Source organism: Drosophila willistoni (genome assembly GCF_018902025.1).
Source record: "Drosophila willistoni isolate 14030-0811.24 chromosome 2L unlocalized genomic scaffold, UCI_dwil_1.1 Seg72.1, whole genome shotgun sequence".
Taxonomy (NCBI): domain Eukaryota; kingdom Metazoa; phylum Arthropoda; class Insecta; order Diptera; family Drosophilidae; genus Drosophila; species Drosophila willistoni.
In genome coordinates, this window is record NW_025814049.1 from 1,040,991 (window position 1) to 1,068,186 (window position 27,196).

Below are 27,196 nucleotides of genomic sequence, written 5' to 3' on the forward strand. Positions count from 1 at the left end.
ATATGTCGCATTTTTAACGGCGGAGATATGTCGTTGTAAAACGGAGATCTCCGCGCGGAGATATGTCGTTTTTCTAACGGCGGAGATATGTCGTTGTAAAACGGTGATCTGCGCGAAGATATGTCGTTTCAAATCGTCACATCTCCGCCGTTAAAAAAACGACATATCTCCGCGCGAAATTATGTTGTTTCAGAACGACATATCTCCGCGCGGAGATATGTCGTTTTTCTAACGGCGGAGATATGTCGTTACCTCATTTTCTACTCTTGGGAAAAGGATATATGTATTAGGTGAGGTATTTCTTCTCAGGTGACAGCTAAGTTGCATTTGGCCTCTTTTGGCATTTGTTCCTTTGTGATGACTTATGGATGCCAGGATGTCATGGTTCCAGCTCTTTTCAGTGAACAATAACTGAACACAGTGAACAACTGAGTCGCCGAGTGAGTGACTCACTGACTAAACAACAAAGTTAATGAGTCACTGATTGAATAAATGAATGAATAAGAAAGGAACAACTGAGTCAGTCAACAACTGAATAATACGAGTAAAACTAAATCAAATGTTCCAGTTTGTTCACTCCCCAAAAAGCGACCCAACACTACTTGTTAGAAGGATTATGGGATGAGGTAGAAGATGGGTTAGGGAACTAAGATGTGTACCTACTGTGCACACCCCTCAAGCACACGCACACACACACACACACTAATACACTCATAATAGACACACACACACACACACGTGAGAGTGATGGAAACTGCTTCCACTTACCAATCCCATGCCTAAACTAGTCATATTTTTTGTATCTTTTCCGTCGCGCGCTACTACAATTTGTGTGACAATTGCTGCTTGACCACCACCGCCTCCTCCTGCGGATGATGATGCCGATGTTGCTGCTGTTGTTGCTCCTGCTGATGCTGCTGCTGCTGCTGCTGCTGATGATGTTGTTGTTAAGCCGCTGTTGCTGGTGCCGTTGTTGCCGCTCACCACGCCTCCTCCAGCTGCTGTTGACGCCGCAGCATTTTGTTGTTGATGTTGATGGTGTTGTTGATGTTGTTGATGATGTTGTTGATGATGATGATGATGTGTCGATGGCGTATGGGACGAATTTGATGTTGGCGAGACAAGTGATTGTTCTGTTTTACAAATCTTATTTGGTTTACTCTCATGCACGTCTTCGTCGTCGTCCTCGTCGTGCACGTGATCGTGTTCGTGTTCGTGCTCATGCACGTGATCAAGTTCGTGATCGTTATCCACGTCCGATTCGTCACCCGGCCCAGTGGCATTCACGGGTATATAATTTCCATCGACTGTTTGATGTAAACTAACAATTGATGTTTGATTTTGTCCCTGAATTAAAATTGTCTGCTGCTGTTGCTGATGGTGTTCCTGTTGTTGCTGTTGTTGATCCGGTGATTTGGAACGTTTTGGACGAGTTTTTCTTGATGCCGGCTCACCATTCACCGAACTATTCGTACTTAACAATTGCCCGCCCAATGGACCAAAGGCTGAGCTTAACTCCTGCTGATGACTTTGATTTTGTACCTGATGTTGGTGCTGCTGCTGCTGTTGTTGTTGCTGATGATGTTGCTGCTGTTGCTGCTCCTGTTGCTGCTGCTGCTGATGATGATGATGTTGCTGATGCTGATGCTGAGACTGTTCAATTGCGGTGGGTGAATTGGCTCCTCCGGGTACTATAGTGGCATTAACTATATTACCAACAACTGATTGTTGTATATTTTCGGATACTGTTATTGTGGCAGTTGCCGCATCATTTAAATCATCTGCATTTTCAGCTGTCTCACAGAGTCCTTTGATTTTCAATTGTTCGGCGGTACGTAGCAGACCCTAAAAAAGGAAAAAATAAGAAAAAAGGGTTAATAATTTTTTATGTTAAGCTTAAGTTTACAAAATTTTCCATGTGTTAAGCTCTTTTGAATCATTGAATCGAACTATTTCAATTAGACAACAAACAATTAATTGTTTAATCAATAAAAACATATATACATACATATTTCGAAACCTAATGGTAATGGGATTGGAAGAGTAACCGCACCCTTTTTAGCATACAAAGAGAAGCATGGGTCTAAGAAGTTGGTGTTGCTGGGCTGGTCACCAGTGTGTCCACAAATAAAAAAAAAAAAATTAAATAAATATAGTAAGAGAGAGCCCAAAGCCCAGCCCAACACTTTCGCCCCAAACCCTTAACCCAATCCACACTCCCACATCGATGCCCATTGCAAATGGCAGTTGTCTTGGTCTTGGTCTTGGCCGTCGTCGCAATTGGACAGACAAATATTTACTTCAAAAGTTTTTTTCTTTCTTCTTCTTTACTTCTTCCTCAGGAGCAGATCCCGGCCAAAGTCCCTGCCCATTTTTATATGCTTCGCATTTTAAATTAAAAATACGGAAAGGAAAAAACAACCAAACCCACACACACACACACACACACACACACACTCGCACACTCACGTATATACAAAAGAAGGATGAAGAAAAAATTCTTATTACCGCCTGGCTGAGTTCGATGGCAGCGGAAGGGAGTGGGCGAGAGGTGTGGAGGGGGGCGAACCAGAAAAGAAATTAAGGCAAAAATTGAGTAGGTTGAAATTTGTATACCTCCCCCCGCCCACCTCACACAACGGCATGCTTGGAGCAACCCTCAACCCATCCCAGTTGTCCAGTTTGTGTTTTTAAAAAAGAAATCTTTTCTTTTTCTTCTGCAGCACACGCAAGAGAACAAGAGCGAGAGAGATGGCAGGATGGAGCCAGAGGAAAGTGGTGGTGGAAGGGAAAAGCACAGCATCTTTCGTTTTAAATGAAAGGAAAAAAAAATGTTGCTGCTGCTGTACATGCAAATGGCAAGAGCCGGAAACGGAACTACAGAGAAAGAGATGGTAAGAGGGACAGAGAGACAAAGAGAGAGAGGGAAGGGACATTTCAGGGAGTTGTCCTGGGCCATGTCAGGCAAGGATGCATGATTGCCACTGCCGGGGCCAAAAGGGTTGGCTGTGTGGTTAAGCATGGAGACTTGTGGTCGGTTGCTCAGCCTGCTCTGCTCGCTCATCAACGCCAAGACTTACCTCTACCCATTGGAATAACCCAACCAAACTCATCTCTGCCTGCTCTGCCTCCTCCTCCTCCTCATCATCATCTTCATCTTCTTTTATTTATTTATTTAAGTTTTAAGCAAGAACAAAAAAAAAACCGAAACCAACAACAACAACATCAAGTACATAACAAATTTACGCAACTTTTTTCGCAGCTTTTTTTTTCTTGGCCTTCTTCATTTTAATTTTTTTGTGCGGCACTTTATTAAAAATAACAAGAAAAAAATATACGGGAAAGGGGGAAGACGGCAAGAAGGAAGCAAGAAAAGAGTTCGGCAGTGAAATTTAAATAAATTGTGGCCAAGGAGGTCAAGAGAGAGGTGGTTGGCAAGGAAAAGGAAATGCTGCTGATGGCCAAGCCAGCAAGTTCTTGGCACATTTTTTTTTTCTTCTGTTTTTGACCAGTGCCTTATTCTTATTTTTAATTACGATGACGACGGCGACGGCGACAGAGAGAGAGCGAGATAGAGAGAGACAGAGAGAAAAGAAGCGACAAAGAGGAAAGGAGCTCTAATGGCCCTGGGACTTATGTAAAACCAAACAAAACAAAAAAGGTTTCTTAAAAAAGAGTATTGGTAGCCAGCAGGTATGTATACTTCCACTTTTACCCCCCCCCAGCCGAGTCCCTCTCCGCCTACACTTCATTTTTGCAAAAACGAAAAGAAATCACTACTCTAGCCAAGTCAAGTCAAGAAAAACCAATCCAGTTCACCCAACCATTTTCAATAATCGTCCACCCCACCCCGTCCATTTTATTTCCTCCACTGTGAATTCCAATTAAAAAATCTTTCTTCATGTGCTGCTGTTGCTAAAGTCAAAATCAAAGAGCTTAACCTTCCCCTGAAATCCCAGACCGCTCATCCTACCCCCCCATGCCCCCCCACCCCGGGCCCATGCTGTTTGCAAGAGGAGTTAGTCAGTGTCACTTTTTTCCATTTCAATTTTTTTTTGTTGTTTTCCATTGAAATTCTAACGCAATTAGTGCATGAAAATAAAGAGAAACAAACAGAGAATATAGAGGGATAGAAAGAGAGAGCAAGAGCCAACACTGCGTATGAGTGATATATAGCTTAAAATGGCACAATGGGTCCTAGCAATTGGAGAGCCACAAAAGCCCCAAGTCCAATCCACTAGCCATCTTCTGCCATCCCCCCTCTCACTCTCCCTCTCTCTTTCTGCTTCCTAGTTCAATTCAACCAACCAGGCATAATTGAAAAGCGAGAAACAAAACAAAAGGAATAAGAAAAGTTCTATATGGACAAAGTGTGCAGAAAAAAAAAACACAATAGCAACAACCATTCTAAAAACGTAGGAATTATGTCAACATAGTGAACCCATAGGCCCACCATTTTTCCATTCAGTCCTAATCTAAATATAGCCAACAATTTCATCTAAAGCAGATTGACTATAAGTAAACTATTCAAACAGAAATTAAGCCTTTATAGGCTTTATGGGATCAACTTTTAAACTAATTGGTTGCTTTGAAATGAGCAGGGATTGAGGTCCAAGAAATTTTGACAGATTTTTTGTATTTTAACAACAAATTCGCATTTTTCCATGCCCAAATTGTAACTAAATAGATAAATCATACAAATCCATCAAATTTAGAATCTGAAACACTCAAACTCCAACCAAAATTGAACAAAAACATTTTGAATAAAGAGATTTTTTATCAATCCAAATAAGTATGCTATAGAATGTGAGAAAAATGACTGTCTCTCTTTGTGTCGCCTCATTTTCCGCACCTAAAAAACTCTATTTTTTTTTTGCTACTGCACAAACTGTACTGAAACTGAAAGATTTCAGAAAACAGAAGAACAACAAAAAAAAAAAATCAATAATTACCAATGTAACTAAATACAATTAAAAAACAAACGAGATTCAAGCGGGCCCAGCGAACGCCAGCCTCATGCAGAGACAAATGAGCGGAAGGAAGGAAGTACGAAAAAAAAGAAATACACAATGTAAAATAAAACGAAGGGAGAAAAAAAAAATGAGCGGCAAGCTTACTTACAGCCCAGTTGGCAAATGGGCAACGGAATGAGATGCTCGCGCTCTTTACTAGCAAATGAAGGATGCTGTGGGGGAGGGGGCGGGAGAGAAATCTCTGGACCCACCTACAATCCACCCCACACACTGTCACCCACCAATCCCCGTGTCCCAGAGTTTCACCCCACTCTCTCAGTCACAGTCAAAGTTTCAGTCCTGCCCAGCCTGATGATGACTATCAAAGACAATGGACCGCGCACATTCAAGGGTTTAAAATTTCACCATTTGCATTTTTTTTGTGCCTTTTCCTTACCATCATCATCTCACTCCCACACACACTCTGGCAAACTCCCTTTCCTTGCATCTTTATTTTCTTTTTTTTTCTTCTCCACTCTATGTTTCGCGTAATTTCATTTCATTTAACATTTTTCTGACGATTTTTCTTTTTGGTGTTTTGGAGTCCATTTCACAGCTTGATTAAATGCCCATTGATAATAATGAAGATTTTTATAGCAAATTGCAAGGCATCAAGATATATATTTTAGAATGATAGATATTCTTGGGAAATTGAAGTACATGTCACAATTTTTTGTATTTTTTTCTATAAATTTCCCAAATGGGCAAGACAAAATAATTGCATGCAAATGAGATGAGATGAACTTGGGATTAAAAAAGTAAGAAAAATCTATGAGGAAAAAAGAAAATGAAAACTTGCTTTTGATACCATGAGGTGTTGGTGAAGGAATGGGAGAGTGGGAGGGGGAGGGATGGGTGCCTGCCTGGGGTTGGTTAAGAGGATTTTCCGTGAGTTGGGTAAAAGGGATGTGACAATCTTTTTGTAATTTGCATATGAAAAACTCGGCCCTACATTGTAATAAATGTAAATTTTTTGCATTGATTTTAGAGCTAAATCGATTTGGGAACAAACGTTTCCAAAGAGTTATATCACAAAAAGTGTGAAAATATAAGAATGTACCGTGAAAATAGTAAAAATAGTAAGTTGAAATTTTAAATAATGACTCAGAGCAAAGTAATTGTATCTCCTGTAATGGAAAAGAAGTTGATAAGTTGAAAAGGTGACCACAAAATCAAAGTTCAAAGCGCAACTATCACAAGATAAGTCAAATAAGTCAGTCAAAGAATGATATTTTATCTCTTAAACTAGCGAAATTTCAAAATTCTTGAACGATTTTCCACTCAAAAATCTATATTTATATAGAAAAAATCCAAAGAAACACATTTAAAAGAGAATGGAGTGGAGAAATCCATTATTAAGTATTAAAATTAAGCAAATTTAACTCCAATCTAAATATCAATCGTTATACTATATAAACGATTTCAATATTTTGTATTTCGTTAATCAAACTTTGAACATTTCGAATTAAGTATACATGAATATTATTTTCCCCCGATTAATTTAACTACAACGACAAGTCACAAGGCATAGAGAGAGAGAGAGAGAGAGAGAGAGAAAGAGAGAAAAGAGAAAATTTGCAAATTAGCAAAAATGTATAATTAATTTGTTCACAAAAAAAAAAAAAGAAGAAAAAAACAAACCAAAGAAAAAGCTTACGTTTAGTAGTAGTAATATTTATAAAAAGAATAACCATACACATACACATTATAGAGGGGAGGGAAGGAGGAGAAGGGGCATTTCGAAAGCGGAACCAAACCAGTTACCAAATGGTCTCAGAGAGGAGCTGGAGGAGATGGAGTGGAAGTGAGAGCGTCATTTTGGCCAATTTGATTACTTTTATTGACGGCGAAAATCATTCGAATTAAAGGTTGTCGCCTTGGTCGATCTGATCTAATCGAGAAAATTGTGGAGAAGAAGTCTGTTTTCAGGTATACGATGGATGAGGAAGTGAAACTAATCGAGTAAATTACGACATTACTCCCAAAATGTTGAGAGACTCTGTACACGCGAGCAAAAAATTTGCCATGATAGAAAATGTATGTATATATGTATGTATGTACCTATTTTTGACGAAAAGTTCAATAAACTGCTTCGCCACATTTTTTGTAGTCGTTTGCGATTGGACTTAATGTGGATGGTGGACGAGCTTGGAGAGGGGAAGTAGTACAATACCCGCATATTAATGAGAATTTTTTTATATATTTATTTTTGCCAACTGTTCGAATCGATCATTCGATTAATCGGTTGAATTGTATCGTTTTAAAATTCTACTAATTAACACTTTACATTGTGGAGAAATGAAATGTTAATTAAAAGTGGGAAACAAGACTCAGAGAGAGAGAGAGAGAGAGAGAGAGTAATGACTAAAGTTAGGCAGCGAAACCAACGACCTTCCATCATAAAAATAAAGACATAAAAAAGAGCCCAAAACAAAAGATACAAATGCATCTCTTAGTTGACGACGTCGAGCCGCTCTGCTGACTATATATCCCCCACATACGACGACGCCGGCAGAGCTGGAGCTGCAGAGAGCAAACGGCAATAAAAACTCATGGAAAATGTATGAATGAAACGAATCTTACCCGCCGTTGTGCCGCCCTTCTCGCCCCTTCCCCCGTCTCCCTTGGTGGCGCTCTGGCTACTTTCTGATATTGAAATGGAGAAGCGGCGAAAAGGAAAGGCGAGAAAAAACAACTTAAAAAATAAAATAAAAACGAATTGATAGACTGAAGCAAAGTCAAGGCTAAATTTCCAGAGCAAAACAGAACACAGAAAAAATAATCAGACAAGAAGAAAAGAAAAAGAAGCACACAACCAAACAAAAAAAAAAGTAAAAGTTGAATTTTTCCAAAAGAATGTGCGGAGCAAAACACAGAATTACGCGAAAATAATAATAATAAAAATACAAAAGACGGCAAAAAAAAAAAGAAGACAAAAAAGCAAGAGCAACAAAACAAATAACGTGTGGGAGCAGCAGCCAGAGATGAAGGTGAGTGGGTAAGGGAGACGTAGAGGGGAGGGGGCGGGAGGAGAGGCAAAGACGACGACGTAGCAGCAAAAGCATTTTTATAGCCCTTGTCTACGCGCGAACAAAGCAGCATAAAAAGGCAAACAAAATATAGAAAAAGGAAACCAAAAACGAATTGTGGACGTGGCACAATAAGCAGACGCTAAAAGGGGTGGGGCGGGGGGGAGGCAAGACCAAGACAGAGACGGTGACGGTAGACGATTGTCTGAGACGTCAACGCCGCCGACGACGACGACGACGACGACGACGACGTCGACAACAGAAAAAGTAAAGGAAGCTATGCGCCAAGGATAAAAGCAAGAAGAATAAGAAAAGATGTATGCGATGTATGTGGGTGAGAGAGAGTGAGAGGGGGGTCAACATGTGCCAGAAGTTGCACAAGTGCCGGCTTAGCACACACACACGCACACTGGGAAAGAAGGTGTAGAAAAGCAAAGAGAACGAGAGCGAGACCATGTTAAGCAGCCTCCCACTCTCTCACGTGTGTGTGTGTGAGTTAAAATGAGGTGGAATAACGGGACAACAGCACTCACTCACTTAAAGTGGCCCCAAAAATAAAACGTTTATCGGCCATGTCTTTATGCACATGTCTGTGTGTGTGTGTGTGTGTGTGCAACTTAAGTAACATTGCCAGATGGGTGAAGATGCAGCTTCTTCTACTTCTTCACTTGTTGCTTACGCTACACACACAGGCAGAGACAGGGAGATAGAGACAGCGACAACAGCGTGACAGGCAGTCAACTCTTTCACTCACTCTCACTCACTCTTCTCCTCCATCAAACAGCAGCAGATGGTTACGAGGAAAAGGCAATGAAAACTTTTAGAAACAGATGTGAATTTGTTAGTAAGTTGATTTATATAGTTATATATGCCTACTTCACTTTGATTTTTACCAAAAAAAATTTAACAACATTTTTTAAATGCATCGACTTCTAAATGCTGTGCACTTTAGCGCCATCTGTGACCTAGTGCAATCTTTTGTAAAACTTTTGAAAAATGATAACTTGGACATTGTTAAGGAAACTTTTATGAAACTTTGTAAAGTCATAGATATTGATCAAAAGTATAAGTGTACTAAATTTCAATAAGTTAGTTTAAATATTAAGAGCGGAAATCAGTTTTTATTAAAAGAAAGAGTCGCAAATTGAATTGTTGTTCCTTTTCCTTATTTCATATTCTTTGGCAACATTATTATGCACTTTAACTATATGTTTATAGGGTATAAAAAGTAAATATATTGGTTTACTTGGTTTTAAAGCGTAAATATTCCATTCGAACTCTGTTGCTAGAGCTGTCCCAGACCTGAAACATTTATATTACAAGTCTGTGAAATTGAAAACTTATGGGAAATCGAATTTCAAACTGAAACTTGACTGAAATCGAACTCAGTGTCTTTTAAGAGGCAGAAGGAAGTGAGCAGAGGAGCTGGTTACATATACATATGCTGCTGGTTTAACTGACTCACACACACAACACAGCACAGAGAGTGAGAGAGAGGAGGAGAGACAGCCGACAGTCAAATACAAATCGTGAGGCTTAATATGCATGGCTGGATAAATTGCTAGGCTGCCCTCAGTCTTCCTCATCGCTGTTGTCGTTGTCGTCGTTGTCGAGCAAAGTGAGCGACTACCATCCAAACGGCTTGGTTGTAGTCAGAGTCGTTTCCAATGTCCGCTGCCGCCCTATGGCATGTTGTTCAATATCGGACAGAGCGGCGGATAGCCCTGACTCTTTGGCTTGCTTGCTTGCCTACCTCCATACCAAAACCTCCTCTGGTTTCTGCTCCCTGCCTTCCCTTGGCCACTCTATACGATTCGATCTGCTGCTTCAATCAGACGACGATGACGATGACGCTGACGACTTTGCTTGATTGGACTTGGACGTAGCTGGAAACGTGCCGATTTCAGCTTGGATATATACACATACATAATATATATATGTACATATATGTATATGAGCATACGTGTACATATATATGACGATGTTTTGTTTGTGGCTTCTACCCATCCCTTGCCATGGGGTTAGGTTAATTTGCCATTTTTATGGTTTCATGCCTTAGCCCTGGGCCCTGGGATGAGCCTGTTCTTAGCGTGAGCTTGTTCTCGATTTTGCGCTTAAAACATTTTACAAATAAATGTATTCCCTTTGATTTTGTATGCTTAAAAACTTTGAAATTTCAATTCTCCCTCGAGAGGAGTCCAGCTAAAACAAAAAAACACACACACACACACACACACATACGAAATAGTCATCATTTATGCAAATTTGCAGGCACTGATACATACGAGAGTCACATGAAAAGTTTCAGTTGAAAAGAAAACGATTAAATTCCCTTTTACCCATTGAAAGGGGATCATTAGACTTCTGTGTGATCGATATACAAATGTTTTACTTTTAGTGTAACCCTCGAATGTTTCTCTATAGATGTAGAAAACTTCGTAGATGTGCATAAATTTACATCAACAACAGGGGAAGGGGGTTAGAAATGGAAATCGGGAGCCAACTTGAATCCCCATATCAACAACGTACGACACATAGACACACACACACACCAACACACCCACACACATGAGGAGAAATGTTAATCCTGCCCTTCAAAAAAAGTTTGAAGTTTGTTTGCTTTTTGCAATGCAAATTGTAGTTTTTTCCCTTTTTTTTTTTGTTTTCTTAAACTTATACACATAAATACATATACATACATATTTACATGTAAATATCTTTGGCAACAGAAAAAAAATAAACTTTCTTTCATTTCAGTTTTTTTGAAAGTAAAAAAAAAAGTTCCAATCACTTTTTTTTTTTGCTGATTTTGTATAAACGATATCAACGTCTACCTATACCAACCAACCAACACCCATGAAATATTTATGAAAAAGAAATTTATTTCAGATAGACAGATAGCGAGAGCGAGAGCGAGAGGACTTTGACTTATCTTGGCTTGGGTTTTTTTCTTTTCTAGAGCATGAGAACTGAGCAAAAAAAAAAATTATAGGGTTAGTATAATCGAAATCGATTTCGCAATTCAACACAACAACCAAATGACACCTACAACAACTAACGAAGACGATTTGCCAAATTTGCTCAACTGAATACGGCAAACTGATGGGCAAGTCGTGATGGTTACTGAATGGGGATGGAAAAGGGGAATGGGGAAAGGGGCAAATGGGCAAGAAGAACGGGGTTTGCATGTCTTTGTAAGTAAATTATGTTAATTGTATTCTTTGACGACTGTCGCCGAGCATTTCGTCGTTTTCGTCGTCGTTCCCAAAACAGATATTCGTCGTGTGTAGCTAAGCCAGAAAGTGGCAAATACATTTTTTTCTTTTTTTTTTTTGCAAAGTAAATTGTTTAAGAAACGAATAAGTAAATACACTAACAATCAAAGTTTTCAATAGAAATATGAGTAACTTAAGTTGCCAAACGAAAAGAAAGTTTTGATTTGTGGTCAATCTCTGCGTATACGTAATATGCGATCTAGTACAAATGTAGTAAAACAAGTAAAAATAAATCAAAATGGATATTTTTTGACTTTAATGGCATACGGATTTAAGATTATTTTAATGTTTTTTACACTTTCTGATAAATCATACTGTGCGTATACGTAATTTGCGATAATGCATTAATTAAGTACTTTAAACATTGCATCGACTTTTCTTTGATTTCACTGATAACGAAATAAACATACATATGTACACAACACTTATACAACTTTGAGCCTTTACAGACTTTTCAGATTGAGCTGAAGTTTTCGTTTTTTGTGAAACGACAACATAAAGAAACACATGTTTTATAGGGATGGACCAGAAACACATAAATTTTGATTTGAGGCTGTTTAAAAAGTGCGAAAAATTTGCAAAAATCAATTAAGTTCCGATTTTTTAACTTGGAATTACTCTAAACTTTGGGTGAAGTTTTGAGGCTTTATGAGGTGAAAAAATTGCATGATTTAGTTGGTATAACATAGCAGGCTAACTTACTTTGCCTTATCTTGAACATGAAAGGTTTGAAAATATATAATCTTAGGCTCACCCTAATGTACATATAGACATATGTACGTATAATCAGAGCCATAGGGAGTAATAGTGGACCCCAAGGGATGTCCCTTTTCAAACTTTTGAGAATGCTGTACACCCCCTTTCGCTTTGTCTCCCCCTCTCTACGCCACTGTGCAAACGTATACTGATGTATGCAGATATCTAAATCTTACTCAAGAGAAAAGAAATATAAATAAAAAAAAAAAAACATACATAAATTGAAATTCATTTTGTGTTCTCGGGCGACAATCAAGTGAAACGACAACATGAATCGAAATCGTACTAAGAGAGGGAGACAAGGTGGGCCATTTGGCAAAAACAACTGATTTAACTGATACACAAATACACACACACAACCACACACACACGTATTTGCCTGCATGTGTAAGCATTTCCGTTCTTCAATAAAAAGACTTATAAGAACTTTGGTTATTTGGTTGTTTTTTTCTTGGACTTATTCTTGTAAAAGATATTTCAATAAAACAATTTTTTAATAACAAAAACTCAGCGGAAACAAACATTTTGGTGTGAGAAAGAAGAAAAAGATATATATACTATATATCAGAGAGAGAGAGAGGGAAAAAAACGTGCGAACTAAACACAAAACGAGTAAGAGATATAGTAGCCGGCTATATACATATTTATATATATATATATACATGTTAGCTAGGCTGAGAAACTTAATTTTTTCTTTCCTCGTTTTCTTTTTTTTTTTTTTTTGGTCGATGAGACAAGAAACTGGTTTCTGAAGCCGGCTACGGCTACAAGACTGTGTGTCTCTCTCACACACACACACACACACACACACACTCTCCCTGAATTGTGTGTGAGTGTGTTAGGGAGAGAGTCAGAGATAGAGCCACGCATGACTTCAGCAAACCACAAAAAAAAACCAACAAGAAGAAGCAGCTGTTTGTTGACCTCAAAGCTAAAGTTAAGAAGAGTCAGGGCCATAAAAAAAGAAGCCAAGTTAATAATAGGCGAAAAGCAGGAACTCGAGTGAGAGAGACAGAAAATCAGCAAACGTGTATGGATGATATTTATAGCAGCATAAAAGAGAGAAAAAAAAGAGGAATGTCAAAATAAAAATAATAATAAAAACAAAAGAGCTAAAGAAGAAGAAAAGAGGAAAATACGTAATAAAAATAACAAAGCTCAAGAAGCAGACCAAAAAAAAAAAAGAAAAGAAGAAAAGAAAAAAAGACAAATCTTCAAGGACGTATGCAAGGTAAACACTGACACACACGCGACGAGAAGAAGTAGCAGCAGAGAGAAAGAGAGAAAAAATAAGTAAAAGTAGATGCAACAATAACAACAACAACAAAAACAATAAAAGAAAACGCGACCTGTTTGAGAGGCAGCAGCAGCAACAGCAGCCACCTAAAAAGGAGATGTGCGGTGGAAAAGTGTAGGGAAAAACTCGTTTCCAAGCTAAAAAGGAGCACAGCACAGCACAAGAAGAAACCAAGCCAAGGAGGCGGCGAAGGAGCTGCTGTCGGGGGGGAAGGGAGGAGTACGAAAAGTAGGTAAGGTAAGTCAGAAAAATGGGGAATACCAGCAACAACATAAAATTTAATCAAAAAAAAAAGAAAAAGGCACAACGTTTGAAAATGTGCCAAAGCACTGCAAAGAGGAAGTGGCTAAAAAGAAGTAGGCGAAAAAAGGAGACGACGTCGACAGCGGCAGCGCTGGAGACAGAGACAGACGACGACGCCGACGTCAACGGCAACAGCAACGTATGCGTCGCGTAATGTGGAGTAAAAAGCCAGTTTGATAACGGCACATACATGCATGTAGTAACTCTGTATGTGTGTGTGTGTGTGTGAATGTCTAGCCTAGATTTTTCTTTACACATAAATTATGCAAGAAATAGAACAAGGAGAGAAAAGGCAAGACACCAAGAAATGAAAGAAGAAGCCAACAATAACAATAACAACAACAGCAACTACATCAGCAAGGTCAAGGTCTGGTGTGTGTGTAAATGTGAGTGTGTCTTGGCTCATAAAATTTTGACGTTTTTCCAGCGAGTTACTTGGAGAAAAAGAAGTGGAGGGGGAGGACAAAAAAGGGGGAACAACATTAACAAAAGGGAAAAAAGTAACTGAACTAACTCTCTAGAAAACAGGTTATTTTTCTTTTCATCCAGTGAACACATATGGAGGTCGCGCTCTTAGACACTTCCTTCATTCCTTTTTACCTGTTTTGTCTAAATCTGACGGGCGTCTCTGCTAACGTTTTAATGTCTATCTTCTACCTGTTGCAGCAACAGAACAAAACAAAATTGAAAGTCATTTCCAACAAAAAAAAAACACATCGAAGAATATATCAGGTGTAAGCCGCTTTTAGAGTCAATCGGCTCAACAAAATTGGATTTCAAAAACCAAGTAAATTTCATAAATCATGAAAATATTTTGAAAATAATCCCAACAACTGATGCAGTAAAACGTTTATTACCCTTCTGCAGACAAACAACACTCAATGATATACTACAAGAACAAAAGGACAAAGAGAAGAAAAAGGATATTTTTCTATATTTTTATGAGTAACATTATGAATATTCTTTTCTATTCTTTTAAAGACCAATTTGCACAAATTAAGAACAAATACAGTGCCTACAACTTTGGAATACTTTTAGGTTAGATTTTTGACACGCACTTGAATCCTTTTTAAGGATTTAAGTGCAACTGCATTGTCCTGCATTTGAATATGTTCAAGGTAAATTTTACACCCACACACTTTGATCATTGGTTCAGGATCATCGTGAGAGAGAGAGAAAGAAAGGGAGAGGAGTCTATTAACAACTTTTATAATCCATTTCCAAAGCTATTACTAGGAAAATTTGAAATAAAAATACCAAAAGCAAAAAATTTCAGTTTTATCTTATTGTGGGAATATTTTCTATACAATCCTGCCAAGGATATGACACTTTAATAAATTTAAAATGGTTTTTAAACGTTCAAAAGGGAAAGTAACAGTCTAAATTTAAATCAAAAAATTAGTTTAGAAGGAAATTTTAAAATTTGAAACAATTATTATGGAAATGTCTTAGTTGACACACAAAGTTTTGAATCAAAAATATGTTAAACTATATAGAAACTTATACAGTTTGCCATACATGTATACATATGTATATAGGTATAATATATTTTAGGTCAAGATATATTTGGAGTACATATACTTTCACAATTTCCTAAAAGTATTATTAAACAAAAGTTTTTAGTGAATTTTTGACAACTTTAAACAATTACAAGTTGGTAAAACAAATAAAGCCTCAAATAATTTTTAACGAATTTCTGGCTATTTATTTCTCAGCATTCTCAGACTCTTGATAACATTTCGTAAACAATTTTATACGATTTTATTGTGAAATTTAATGACGAATGCATAATTTTAGAAATATACGATATTCTATACTATCTGAGAACTGAATAGCATTGCGAGCAGTTTACAAATTGTTTATATCACATCGATCTAGATAATGTTTACTTACAAAAAAAACAAGTAAGAACGACAGACTTTCGATATCCCTGATATTATTTTGGTTTCGAATGCGAGACAAAACGCCATCTTTATATAACCAAATTATATACATTCTCAGACACGTTTTTTTTTTAGAGAAGAAAACCACTCCACAAAATACTCTAACTCATTCTTAATTGTCATGGGAGTAGGAAACCATCAGGCGAAGCGCGGCGAGTTCTTTTTGGTTTTGGTTTTTTTTTATTTTATTTTTCCTCTTATTTTTTGTAATTAATTCTACGCACTTGCGCAACAATGTCGTTTGGCTATAATTTCCAAAAAACACCACGCACCGAAATTTTCAAGGTCTAATGAGTTTGTTGGCACCACCACAAAAGCCATTGAATATAATGAGGCAAGAAAAGGAATTATAATCATTGTAATAAATGATTAAATTGTAGTTCTTACACACACACACACACATCATCTTGGGCAACACACACACACACAACGATCTTCAGCACCCCAAGGCAAGTTCAAGGCCTCCTCGTGCAGAGTATTTCAACGTTTTTTTGTTGTTGTTGTTTCTATTTCTTCCATCAACAACAAAAAATTTGCCGCAGATTGACTTTTTCGTTCGTTAATTTTGCCTTTAGTTTTTTTTTTTGGTTTTGGTTTTTTGATTTTTTGCAAGCTTTTGTGATTAATTAGTGTTAATTACAATGTCGCCCATTTTGTTAGACATTTCGTAAAAGTTATACAACAATCTATGCAAAATTGTAAAACCATTACATAAGCATATCAAATCGTAAATACATATATGTATATATATGAATAAACACACGGATATTTGGGGATGAGCTCATTTTGGTTTCAGGGCATATCATCATGTATGTAGATATATGAATATTGAAATATAATAGGGGCATTATTAATACATTCATACACATAGACAGACGGACCAACCGTCAGTCAGACAGGCCAAACGACAGACAAGACATAAAAACCGAACAAAACTCCAAACGACTCTTTTACCAATTGGATGTCATCATTGTGCTTCTTTTTTTTCTGTGTGTTTGTTGTTTTTGTTTGTATCGTTTTTCTTCAGTTTTCAAAAGTTCTTTGAACTGAATTGCTTAATCGTTTTAGCACTTTTTTTTCTTTTGTTTTTTGAAAAAGTGTCGTAACTTTGGTTTATAAGAAATGACTTGAATTATGGGAATTTTTGTGGGAATACATCCTCGACAAAAATGGAGGCTCTGATCAGAGCAGCCTTTACTTATTCAATTTTGTAGTTCACATAGTAAATAATATTTAATAGTTTTAGTTTTTAAACAATTTAGTCAACTTTTTGTATGTTAAATAAGAAGAATCATCTTAAATGAGTTCGAGAATTTCGAGAAATCTAACTGGAAGATTGCCTAGATAGGGAATCTCTAACTTCGGAGAACTTTCTTATACAAGAAGCAGGAAATTTCCATTTTCAGTTTTCAAATTTGTATATTTATGTTTGTATAATTTTAATTAATTTAAATAAAGTTTAAACTTCCAAATAAATGAAATGTATATCTATAGTTATAACCTCTAAGTCAACTCTATCAAAGACATATATAAACTGGTCCTAAAGTGTATTAGGCGTAACCATGGTCTGTTTTAGAAAATATTTTTGGTCACAAAATCTCAGATTATCATGAAGTTTAGTACAACTTTCAAATTCTCAGTATAGGAAAAACGGTATGAAATGTGACACAAGACCAATCGATGAACAATCTGTCATAATTTTAATATAAAAAGACCAAAGATCATCTTTCTAGAGGTAAATCACGTATTCCAGTTGAGGGGAATGTATTTTCTCCCCGTGTTTTAAAATATTTGTGTTGTAAAACGTCGAAAAAATTGAGTTGGTAAACAGGTCCTCATTATAAATTACATAATAGTGTAGTAAAATGATAAAAAGGACAACTTAAGGCTTATTAAAACACATTAGTGTTGTAAAACGCCAAGCCAACTAAATTAAGATTGCAAATAGGCCCTTGGTATGAAAAATTAGTTTTAAACTCGATGTCATAGTCAAGATTTTGAAAATTTTTACTTCATTCAACATATTAAGTGTTGTAAAACGGGAAGCCAAAAAAAATAATATTGGAACTAGGCACTTGTATAAAAAATTAGTGTTGTAAATCGATGTGAAAGTTAAGATATTGAGAATTTATACTCCATTCATCAGTACTTTTATTTGATTTTTAGAAATTACCAAAGCAATGAACTATATATTGAACTATATATATAATAAAACCATCTACCTCTATATAAACGCTAAAAGAAGAAATAATAACAATAATATTAATAAAAACAATAATCAATTTTCATGCTTTGGCTAGGTACTCTAGTTTCCAAAAGGATAATCCTATTAAAATGAATGAAAACTGAAGATCTTTCTTAACGTCTTGAAAACTTTTTTAACTTTTAAACATTTCACTAATAGGAAATAATAATAGGGAAAACAATATAGGAATATTTTATGTATACATATAATATATATATTTTATAATAATTTATGTATATATATATATAATATTTTATGTATATATATATAAACCATTTTAAACAGGGGCTTGTCTAAATTTTTTACACATTTTTCAAGCTTACTATATTATTGATGCATGGCAAATCAAGCCAAAACATCCGCAAGTAGCAAAGAGAAAGAGAGATACAAACATTCGTATAGTATGATAGACCTCAATAAGAAATAGAATGTGACAGGCAAACACTGAACATGTGCGTGGCCTCCTCAGATGTGTGTGTCTGTGTGTGTATGTGTGTGTGTGGATATTCCTTAATTGAATTTCGCGAAATGAAGAAAGAAACGCATTAGCAGAGAGCGACTTTGTTGCCTGCTAATAAGTTGATTATAAAATAATAATTACAAACACAAGAGAAACAGGAAAAAACAAAAACAGCAACAACAACAACAACAAACTAAATAACGAGAAAGTCGTTGCACGCTGATTAGCTTTGTGGCTAGCACAAAGTCAGACTATGACTACGACGTCTCTGACTCTAAATTGGCCAAGTTGGAGGGGATGATGCTGTTTGTTACCTCTGATTACCCGGCACGTACACAAAAGTGTTAATTGCAAATGAATGAAAGAAAAAGAGGCTATAGGAGATTGGACCATGTGTATGTGTGTGTGTGTGTGTAACCGCCGTTACGCTGTGGCGCATGCGCCTTTATATTTTCGCCATCGTTTTCCGATATTGTAAGTTGTCTGTCAATATGCTAATACATACTACTCTTGCAACATTCGACTTTTCCCCAAAATGAAATATATGTATGCATATATACTTATAAAAGAGAGTCTTTAACTAAAACAGCAGGGAGAGTTGCCACACGCAGCAGAGTTCCATCCATCCAATAGCCAATGTGGCTAACCGGTTTTATTTTTTAAAGGGTCGCGCTTATATATATACGCGTCAGCAATAATTAATCAATCAATAATTGAGGCAATGCACACATACAAACAAACACCGACACACACACTCACACATAGCACGCTGCTGGCTTAATGACAGGGCATATATACAAAATGGCCGACAACACCTAAGTCCATCGAGTTCAACAGATAGAATCACATCCGTTTTTTAAGTAGATTTTCGTTTTTACCCTTCTTTTTTTTACTCTTTTTGACCGCACACAAACACACACAGTTCTTTTTTTTTTTTTGAAACTTACTTTCTTTTTATTTCTTTCTTTCTCTTTTATATTTTATAAAAAAAAACTTTTGCTCTTATTTGTAATCTTCTTCTTTCTTCACTCGTTTTATTTTTTTTTGCTTTGCACTATTTTTTTTTTTTATTTTTTATGTATTATTCGCTTTTGTTGCACTTTTTCTTTTTCGCGACGTTTCGACAATCAACAAAATTTTTGACAGAAGAATCACTCGCCCCCCCCGAGCGAAAGAGAGCACGAATGAGCGACCGAGCGAGAGAGAGAGAGTTGGTGATAGTGGGGAACAAGGGGGAGACTACGACGACGTCGTCGTCGTTGTTGTTGTTGTTGTTGTCGTAGTAGTAGTAGGCAGCAGCGCGCGTCAGGTATATGTAGACGTTCCGTTGCGACTGTGCATAAAAATCGAACTGAACTGAAACCAAAGAAGAGCATGGAAAAAAAAATTCCGAAACCCAACTTTTGCCGCTGGACGTCGCTGGTGTCGGAGCCACCGTCAGAGCTAAAACCGCCGTCGTCGTCGTCGTCGTCGACGCTGTCCAGACGACGTTAAAGAAGAAGAAGAAACGAAAACGACGAAGGCTTTCAACCGACGACGACGACGACGTCGCCGGCAACAACATGGTTAACGCCGCCGGTGGAGCGGCAACAGCAGCTTAGCGTGGCTCGTTCAGCTTGGCTTGACTTGCTAGGCAGTCAGTCAGTCAGTCAGGCCCCGCGGTTCTCTCTCTCTCACGCTCTCTCTTTTGCTTCGCTCAAAACAAATACATATGTGTATGTATGTAGGTGTGAAAGAGAGCAGTTGATCGACAATTGAGTCCATGTGTGCTGGTGTGTGTGTGCGTCGATTGGATGAGCGCACAGGTAGTATGTACATATATCTGTGTGTGATTGTCCGTGGGTCCCTTAGGTAAGAAGAAAAAGAAAATATGCCCAACTTTGAGGCGAACAGGTAGACAAACGCCGGTTCCATGTCGGTGCTGGTGCCGGGTCGCTCGCTGGCCTGAAGAAGCAACAACGTATTAACGTCGACATCAACGTCGCTGCCGCTGCCACTGTCGAAGTCTCTGCTGTCGCAAATGCTGACTTGGTTTTTGTTTTTTGCGGCTTAAATGCGCACACATCAACACACACACGCATACACTAACATAAATTCAGATACAAATGAGCAATACTTAGTAGTAGGGTGATGCGATAGAAATTCCTTTTCTTCTCACGATGAGTTTTCGTCAGATGATTTTTGGTCAATCAGACATGTTTGAGAGTTCGAATTCGAATGTTTTTCCTTTATTGAAATCGAAAAATGAGACTTGTTTTCGTATTCGATTCCGTTCAATTTTAACTGATTACCCTAAATATTGACTTTTAGAAACAATATGTATCAAGCAATATTGGATGAAATCCCTTAATTAATTTACAGGAGTCATTAGCAGGATATTCAGTGAGGAGAACCTAAGGAAACAAACTGTTTTTCTTTCCAAAATTTACCAATTGAAATGATTATTGAATATTTTATGGTTGCCAATAAGCACAAGATATAAACAAAGTCAAATTGATGAGGAATTGTATGCTATTTGTTAGGATTAAATCAATTAAAAATCCATTTGAAATTTAATATTTTTGTCAATATTTTGTCAATAAAATACACAAATTTGCATCAAAACAATTGGCAACCTCGACAACCCTATAAATTGGTACAGTTGGCGCTAAAAGGAAACGTCTGAAATTAAACTTTGTATGGCAACTCTTGAGTGTTCACTCGAAAATGAGCGCAACAAGTAAAACTACTTCAAAACGAGAACAGTCCTGATATAATTTTCATGAAATCTAATTTATTTATAAGGTCAAGTTTAAAAAAAAGTAAATAATAATAATAATAAGAGTTTCTAAATCTATGTTTTTAGGTGCATTTGGCTTTGCCATCTACCCAACTAGCCAACCCGTTTTTCTTAATAATCAGATTCATCTCCGCCACTTTGTATCACAGAGGCCACACGCCATGACATGGACTCATAGAGCTGCTCAATTTTGTCCACCATCTCCTGATCTGTATGCCATACATTGTAGAGAACTTTACGGAACTCTTCAACATTTTTCGGTGGTTGCGGTAATTCCTGTATCTTTGGCTGAATTATGGCCATCAATTGTTCAAGTAGATTCAAATCATTGCTATTTCCAGTACCCTCGGGTCCCAGCAAGGTGTCCACATAGATTTCCTTACACGGTGAATCACAATCGATAAACTTGATGTCATCCATATTGAAGATATTACGCCAATCATGGACAGTCCAATCCTGATGGGCTAGAGCCCAATCCAAGCGTTTCTTTTTGGCTTCTGCACTGAGATAACTAATTTCAAAATGATCATCGTTCTCATCATTATCGAAAAAGCTGTCAAAGTTTTCATCATTTTCGTCCAGGAATTCCTCCTCCTGTTGTAGTTGCTGCTGCTGTTGTTGTTGTTGTGGTCGTTGTTGTGGGTTTGGCTGCTTTCTTCCTTGGTTTGTCTTACGTTGTTTGGCACGAATCTCACTAATACGACGCTGTAGGGTACGACGACTTACATTAATGCCATGCAATGATTTCAATTCCCTCTGGACATCAATGGAAGTAAAGTGGGGATGTTCCACAAGCATCTGTTCAATTAGTTGACGATTCTCAAAGACCTTGGGACGTCCAACTTCACGGCGTATGCTGGGCAAACGAAGCATCACTGTTTTACCACTTTCACCCATTTGACATTCAATGAAATTGTTAACTTTTTTCAAATTCTTTGCTGAAGATGCATTTGTATTCTGAATTTCGGCGGCAAGAACCATGTTTCTTGGTTTGATGACGATGTGCTAGGTTAAACTTCTGAAACGTTTATGATTGTGATTCTGTCGCATACAGATGATTATATACGATCGACGATCATCAGGCAGACAAAACATTTTTGGCGCAGGGTTCACAAAATCTGGATTAGGATGAATAACGTCGTCGTCCCAGGTAAACAATGTCCCTTCTTCAAGGATTTCCCCTTACACAGACATCTGCTTGGCTATTGTAGAAACTTTTGCGTTTTACTTTTAGGTAGCAGCAAAAAGGGTGGATTTTCCCTTGGATTAGGGTGGGCAACAGGTAAAGAAGCCTATGATTTTTGTCCAGACGCCAATTTCCAAAAGAACTTTAATGTGGAAATAAATGATATATAGTGAGGTACCCTTATAATTTTGTATGCCACACAGGTAAGAAAAAAAAGCAACCAAGAAGAAGCAACGCTTATGCATATGGCTCGACTCGGCTTGGCTGGGCTCTCTGAGGCCAAAGCCAAGTAAGGGTCGAACTTAACAAATTCGAGGTGACTTTGGGGCTTAAAAATTTCGGGATTGGTTTTAAAAAGTTTCCTTCAAAAACAAACAGATCAGATTGGTGTAAACATCTACTATCTTTTCCTTTCCTAAAGTTGCTCTCATTTTATAGGGCCCCTAAGCGTATGAAGCCTCCCTTGCCCTCGCACTAAATCCGGTCCTGCTTATAGTAAAAGCAAACACACAACAAGAAAGCGCATACGTCATACATATAGTGAAATTATTTGTTTCGTCGTACATACATATGGAAAAGTACGGCGGCGATTTTTGCGCGTGAGTAATTTGTGCGCTGCTGTAGGAAAGAAGAAAAAAAAAACAAGGTGAGGTAAGGTGAGATTGGTTGTTGTCCAGTTTATTTGTATGTATATGAATGTCTCTCTGGCTCTGTGTGCGTGTGTGTGTGTGTGTGAGTCTCTTGTGTGGCTTCCGCTGCAGGTAGACACAGACACAGACAACACTACTGAGACGTTGTACAGCACATTTTGTTGAGGGTAATTATCGGTTTTCGATGCCATATGCAAAGAATAAGCCAAAGGGAATTGAGTACAAACAATACACACATTATCATCAACAAATATAACAAGAGCAACTACATCATATCACAAGATACATATATAGAAAGAGATAGAGCGACTTATGAAGTAGAATAAGAGTTTAGGTCAGATCACATTTAAATCCGTGTTCGAGTCCGAGTTGTGCTTGTGATTTTTCACAAAGCTGCTAAGTAGACACAAAAAAAAATGCTCTTTCCAAATGTTGCTACTGCTAATGCCATTCACAATCAACATATATGTATTCCGATATATATACATAAATACATATGCATACTAACTTAATTAGCACTTGGCTGGCATATACACATAGACGAGAAGGAGGAGGAGGAGGTAATGCAGAAGGGTAGACCTTGCCACAGTATTATGCCCCCTCGAGTGTACAGTACACAGGAGCCTCATCAATTGCCTCAATCTCATTGTCAGTTCCAAGAAAGCGACACAAAGCATTGGGGGGCGCTAAGGGCGTGGCAAAGGAGCCAACAGGTAAATATTTTTTGGGCTAAACTGCTTTCATTTTTTCTTCACTTTTTTTGTTGTTATTTTTTTTTTGACACGAAATACAAGTTTTGCGTCTTCTTCTGCGACTTTTGAGCATTGTGATTCAACTTGCATTTTATTGGCTATTTTCTTTCTGATTCAATCGAGCGAAACTTACAGTTTTTACTTTTTTTCTGTTGTTTTTGTAATTCTCTTGGGTCAGTCACGAATATTGATGCTTACCTGCAAAGAGAGTGAAAAAAATCGAGAAAAATTAGGTCATTAGTAAAAGGTTTTATGGCCCGAAAAAGATTACGCTTTAAATTAGGGTAAATATTTAACTCAGCTGTATATATGTACATATATATAGGTATAATTTAGGTAAATAGGTTTATTTTTAGTGCATTTTCCAAGGTGCACAAACTCTTGCAGTTGGAAAATCTTTTGTTACCTACTGCTGCTAACTGATCTGGTCGTATAAGAACTGGTATAGACTAATATTTATGTAATCCCTTTAAGCAGGTCATTTAGTCTGGCAAATTGAAATCTCACAAATCTCACTTTTATTGCATTTTGTAATAGTTTTTATATTCAGGAGTAACTTCTACTGAGAGAATTTTCTCAAGCTTTTATTACAAAGGTGGACAAAAGCATTTTCATCAAAAATTCTTTTGATTGTAAGACCTTGCCTTACTTTTAGTAAAACAAAATTTGAACTCAAGTCAAAGTCCACAGTCGAAGTTTAATGTATTTTAATATTTGACTTTTCTACACTTGTTTTATAAAAATATCAAAATGAATGAAAAACCAGAGGGCCGGGGCTAACTTCGACCGCGTCAAAGTTTGTATACCCTTGCAACTTTTCTGGTAACTCTTTCCTTACCTATAGCCATCAAGGTGGAAAAACGTTTTATCTAAAAAAGCTGTTTCCGAAACAACGGCCTACAATCTTAGCATAGCAAATAACGACGATATTGATCAAAGTCACTGTTTTCCACCGATCGTTCCTATAGGAGCTATATGATATAGTTACCCGATTTTTATCAAATTCGGCACAGTCATTAACAGATATATTAAACTAACAAATATTTAATTTGAAAGCAATCACGTTCAAAATAACGAAGTTATTGACAAAAGTCACTGTTTTCGACCGATTGTTCCTATGGGAGCTATATGATATGGTCACCCGATCTTAATCAAATTTGGCATAGTCATTTATATGTATAATAAACTCATCAATATTAAATTTCACGACAATAGCTCAGAAAATAACGAAGTTATTGAGAAAAGTCACTGTTCGTGACTTTGGCGTTTGTATGGGAGCTATATGATATAGTGGTCCGATCCGGCTGAATCTGAGATATACAACCCCTGCAGTATATACAAGCCTACATGCAAAATTTCAGCTCTGTAGCTCTTACGGTCTAGGAGGAGTTTGCGTTGATCCAGACGGACGGACAGACGGACGGACGGACATGGCTATATGAACTCGTCTCGTCATGCTGATCAAGAATATATATACTTTATGTGGTCGGAGATGCTTCCTTCTATGCGTTGCACACTTCTGACCAAAATTAATATACCCTTTTTGCAAGGGTATAATGAAACAATTTTTAATAATCATGTAAAAAAACACATGGTGGTTATTTATTTGATAATTTTGGAATGCCATCTGCACAATGGAAAGACTATAAAAAATGCCATAAAGGCATCTATCGAAACTATTACAGTCGAATCTCGATAATTCGAAATGGCAAGGGAACAGAATTTTGTACGAATTACAGAGCTTTCCATTGACCGGGTTTTCCAGGGGGCGAACTTTTTTTAAGTTTCTTACGAAATATGGACGTTTTCAATTTAGCGGGTTACGACTTATCGAGACTCGACTGTATTAAAGAAGACATCAAAGTTCTTATAGGCCAATGCAATTTTGTGACTAACGTCTTGCAAAATGATACACATTTTTGAAAAATACGTTCAAAGATTTTTGTTCTAATTGGTCGATATATTTATCTAACGTTTCGTAAGACTTTTCTTTATATATTCATTTAGGCCACCAACCACCAATCAACTCAAACATTTGATTTAAAGGCAAAATACAGTATAAAAATCGGATCTAAGTTGGTAGTTTAAATAGTTCATAACCTTCTGATGTTTGAAGTAATCAAAAATATATATCTTCCTACTTTGAAAAACAAACGTAGACGCATCCCTTCCATTTCTTGCATTAATCAAGAGTCATATTTTAATGTATTTATAATGATCTACTTTCCCTTATGTTGGGAAATCATGGCTAAAAGAAAACGTATTTCCTTCACTTCAAAGAGTCATACCTTAGACTATGAATTATTAACAAATAAACAAATATTAAAAAAGTGTAATTGTTTCTTATCTTTACTAGAAACATTTAAACTTTTGGAAAAAGTCGCGGCTAGCATTGACCGCCTTTGCTTTCCTTTTATCCTTTTTAATTTGTTTTTTAATTGCCTCAAATTAAAAATATGTGGTCTACTTTCAGGTGCAACAACAAACAAACACCACAAGAGTATTATTGGGTAAAAACGGGGAAAACCCCCAAGTAGATAGATGAACCACGAAATAAAGCATAAAGAGGAAAAAAAACGAAAAGTAAAAAACCCAAAGCAAATTTTGAAGAATTTTTAATTAAAATGCAGGGCGGCAGGCAAGTTTTTCTTATATTTGTTTCTTTTTTTCTTTATTTTGCAATTTTGTTAACTAAACAAAAGGAATGCAAAAGAGCGAGGGGCGGCAGTGGCGATGGGTGGGTAAATGTTGTGGTTTTCCCTCATTTTTCGTTCCTCTCTTTTATCTGTCTGTTTCTCTCTAGAGAACCAGCGCGTAAAAGTAGTTAGTAAATTACAAAAAAAAAAAAAAAAACACACACACACACACAATAGATAGAAGATACACATAGCCAGCCATGTATAGACGAGTATATACAGCTGGTGGACAACACCTGACCACCAAGTTTAAGTCGAAGCTTGAGTGCGAGTTCGCGTCAAAAAAAAAGAAGAAAAAAAAACAACAAAAAGAAACCAAGCACGTAACAGGAAGCAAAAAACAGTCAAGATGGGAGGCAATGGGAAGTTGATGCCTGCAACTGGGCGGTCCATTTAACCTCTAACATCATTCACAAACATTGGCAGCAGGCAACACATTGGGGCATACATTGGAGGCCAGCCAGGGCTAAACAGCGGAGCCAAGCAAACTCCTGCCGAGCCGAATCGAGTCGAGTCGAGCCTGCCGCGTCTGCCAAGTGCCTTCCGTGTCGTTGTGACATTTCATTTCCGTAACTCAAACGTTACCCCGTTTGCTAGTTTCATGTGTGGAGAAACAAGGCGTGTGTGTGTGTGTGTGTGTGTGTGTGTGGTTAGTTTATAGCCCAGGCGGAGGAATCTTCATTTACTTCCATTCTTGTAACTTTTTTTTTTTTTGTAAATACAGGGAATGAATGAAGTATTAACTATCCTACATTTGGGATGTGAAATGTTGGAAATGTGCCCCCTAAAATATGCAACTCCCAGACTAAATTC

General features: G+C 37.3%; 2 protein-coding genes across 3 annotated transcripts in view; both read right to left on the reverse strand.

Moving 5' to 3' along the window:
• Nucleotides 1-27,196, reverse strand: part of LOC6637885 (broad-complex core protein isoforms 1/2/3/4/5) — a 50,307-nt gene that overhangs the window by 3,526 nt on the left and 19,585 nt on the right. For both annotated transcript variants that reach the window (XM_023175115.2, XM_023175112.2), the window contains exon 4: nucleotides 769-1,845. In XM_023175115.2, coding sequence (XP_023030883.1) covers nucleotides 769-1,845 — 1,077 coding nt within the window. The remainder of the gene's footprint in view (nucleotides 1-768; nucleotides 1,846-27,196) is intronic.
• Nucleotides 21,150-22,572, reverse strand: LOC26529646. Its single transcript, XM_015179362.3, has one exon. The coding sequence runs from the start codon at nucleotides 22,078-22,080 to the stop codon at nucleotides 21,211-21,213; it is 870 nt and encodes a 289-aa protein (XP_015034848.1). The 5' UTR covers nucleotides 22,081-22,572; the 3' UTR covers nucleotides 21,150-21,210.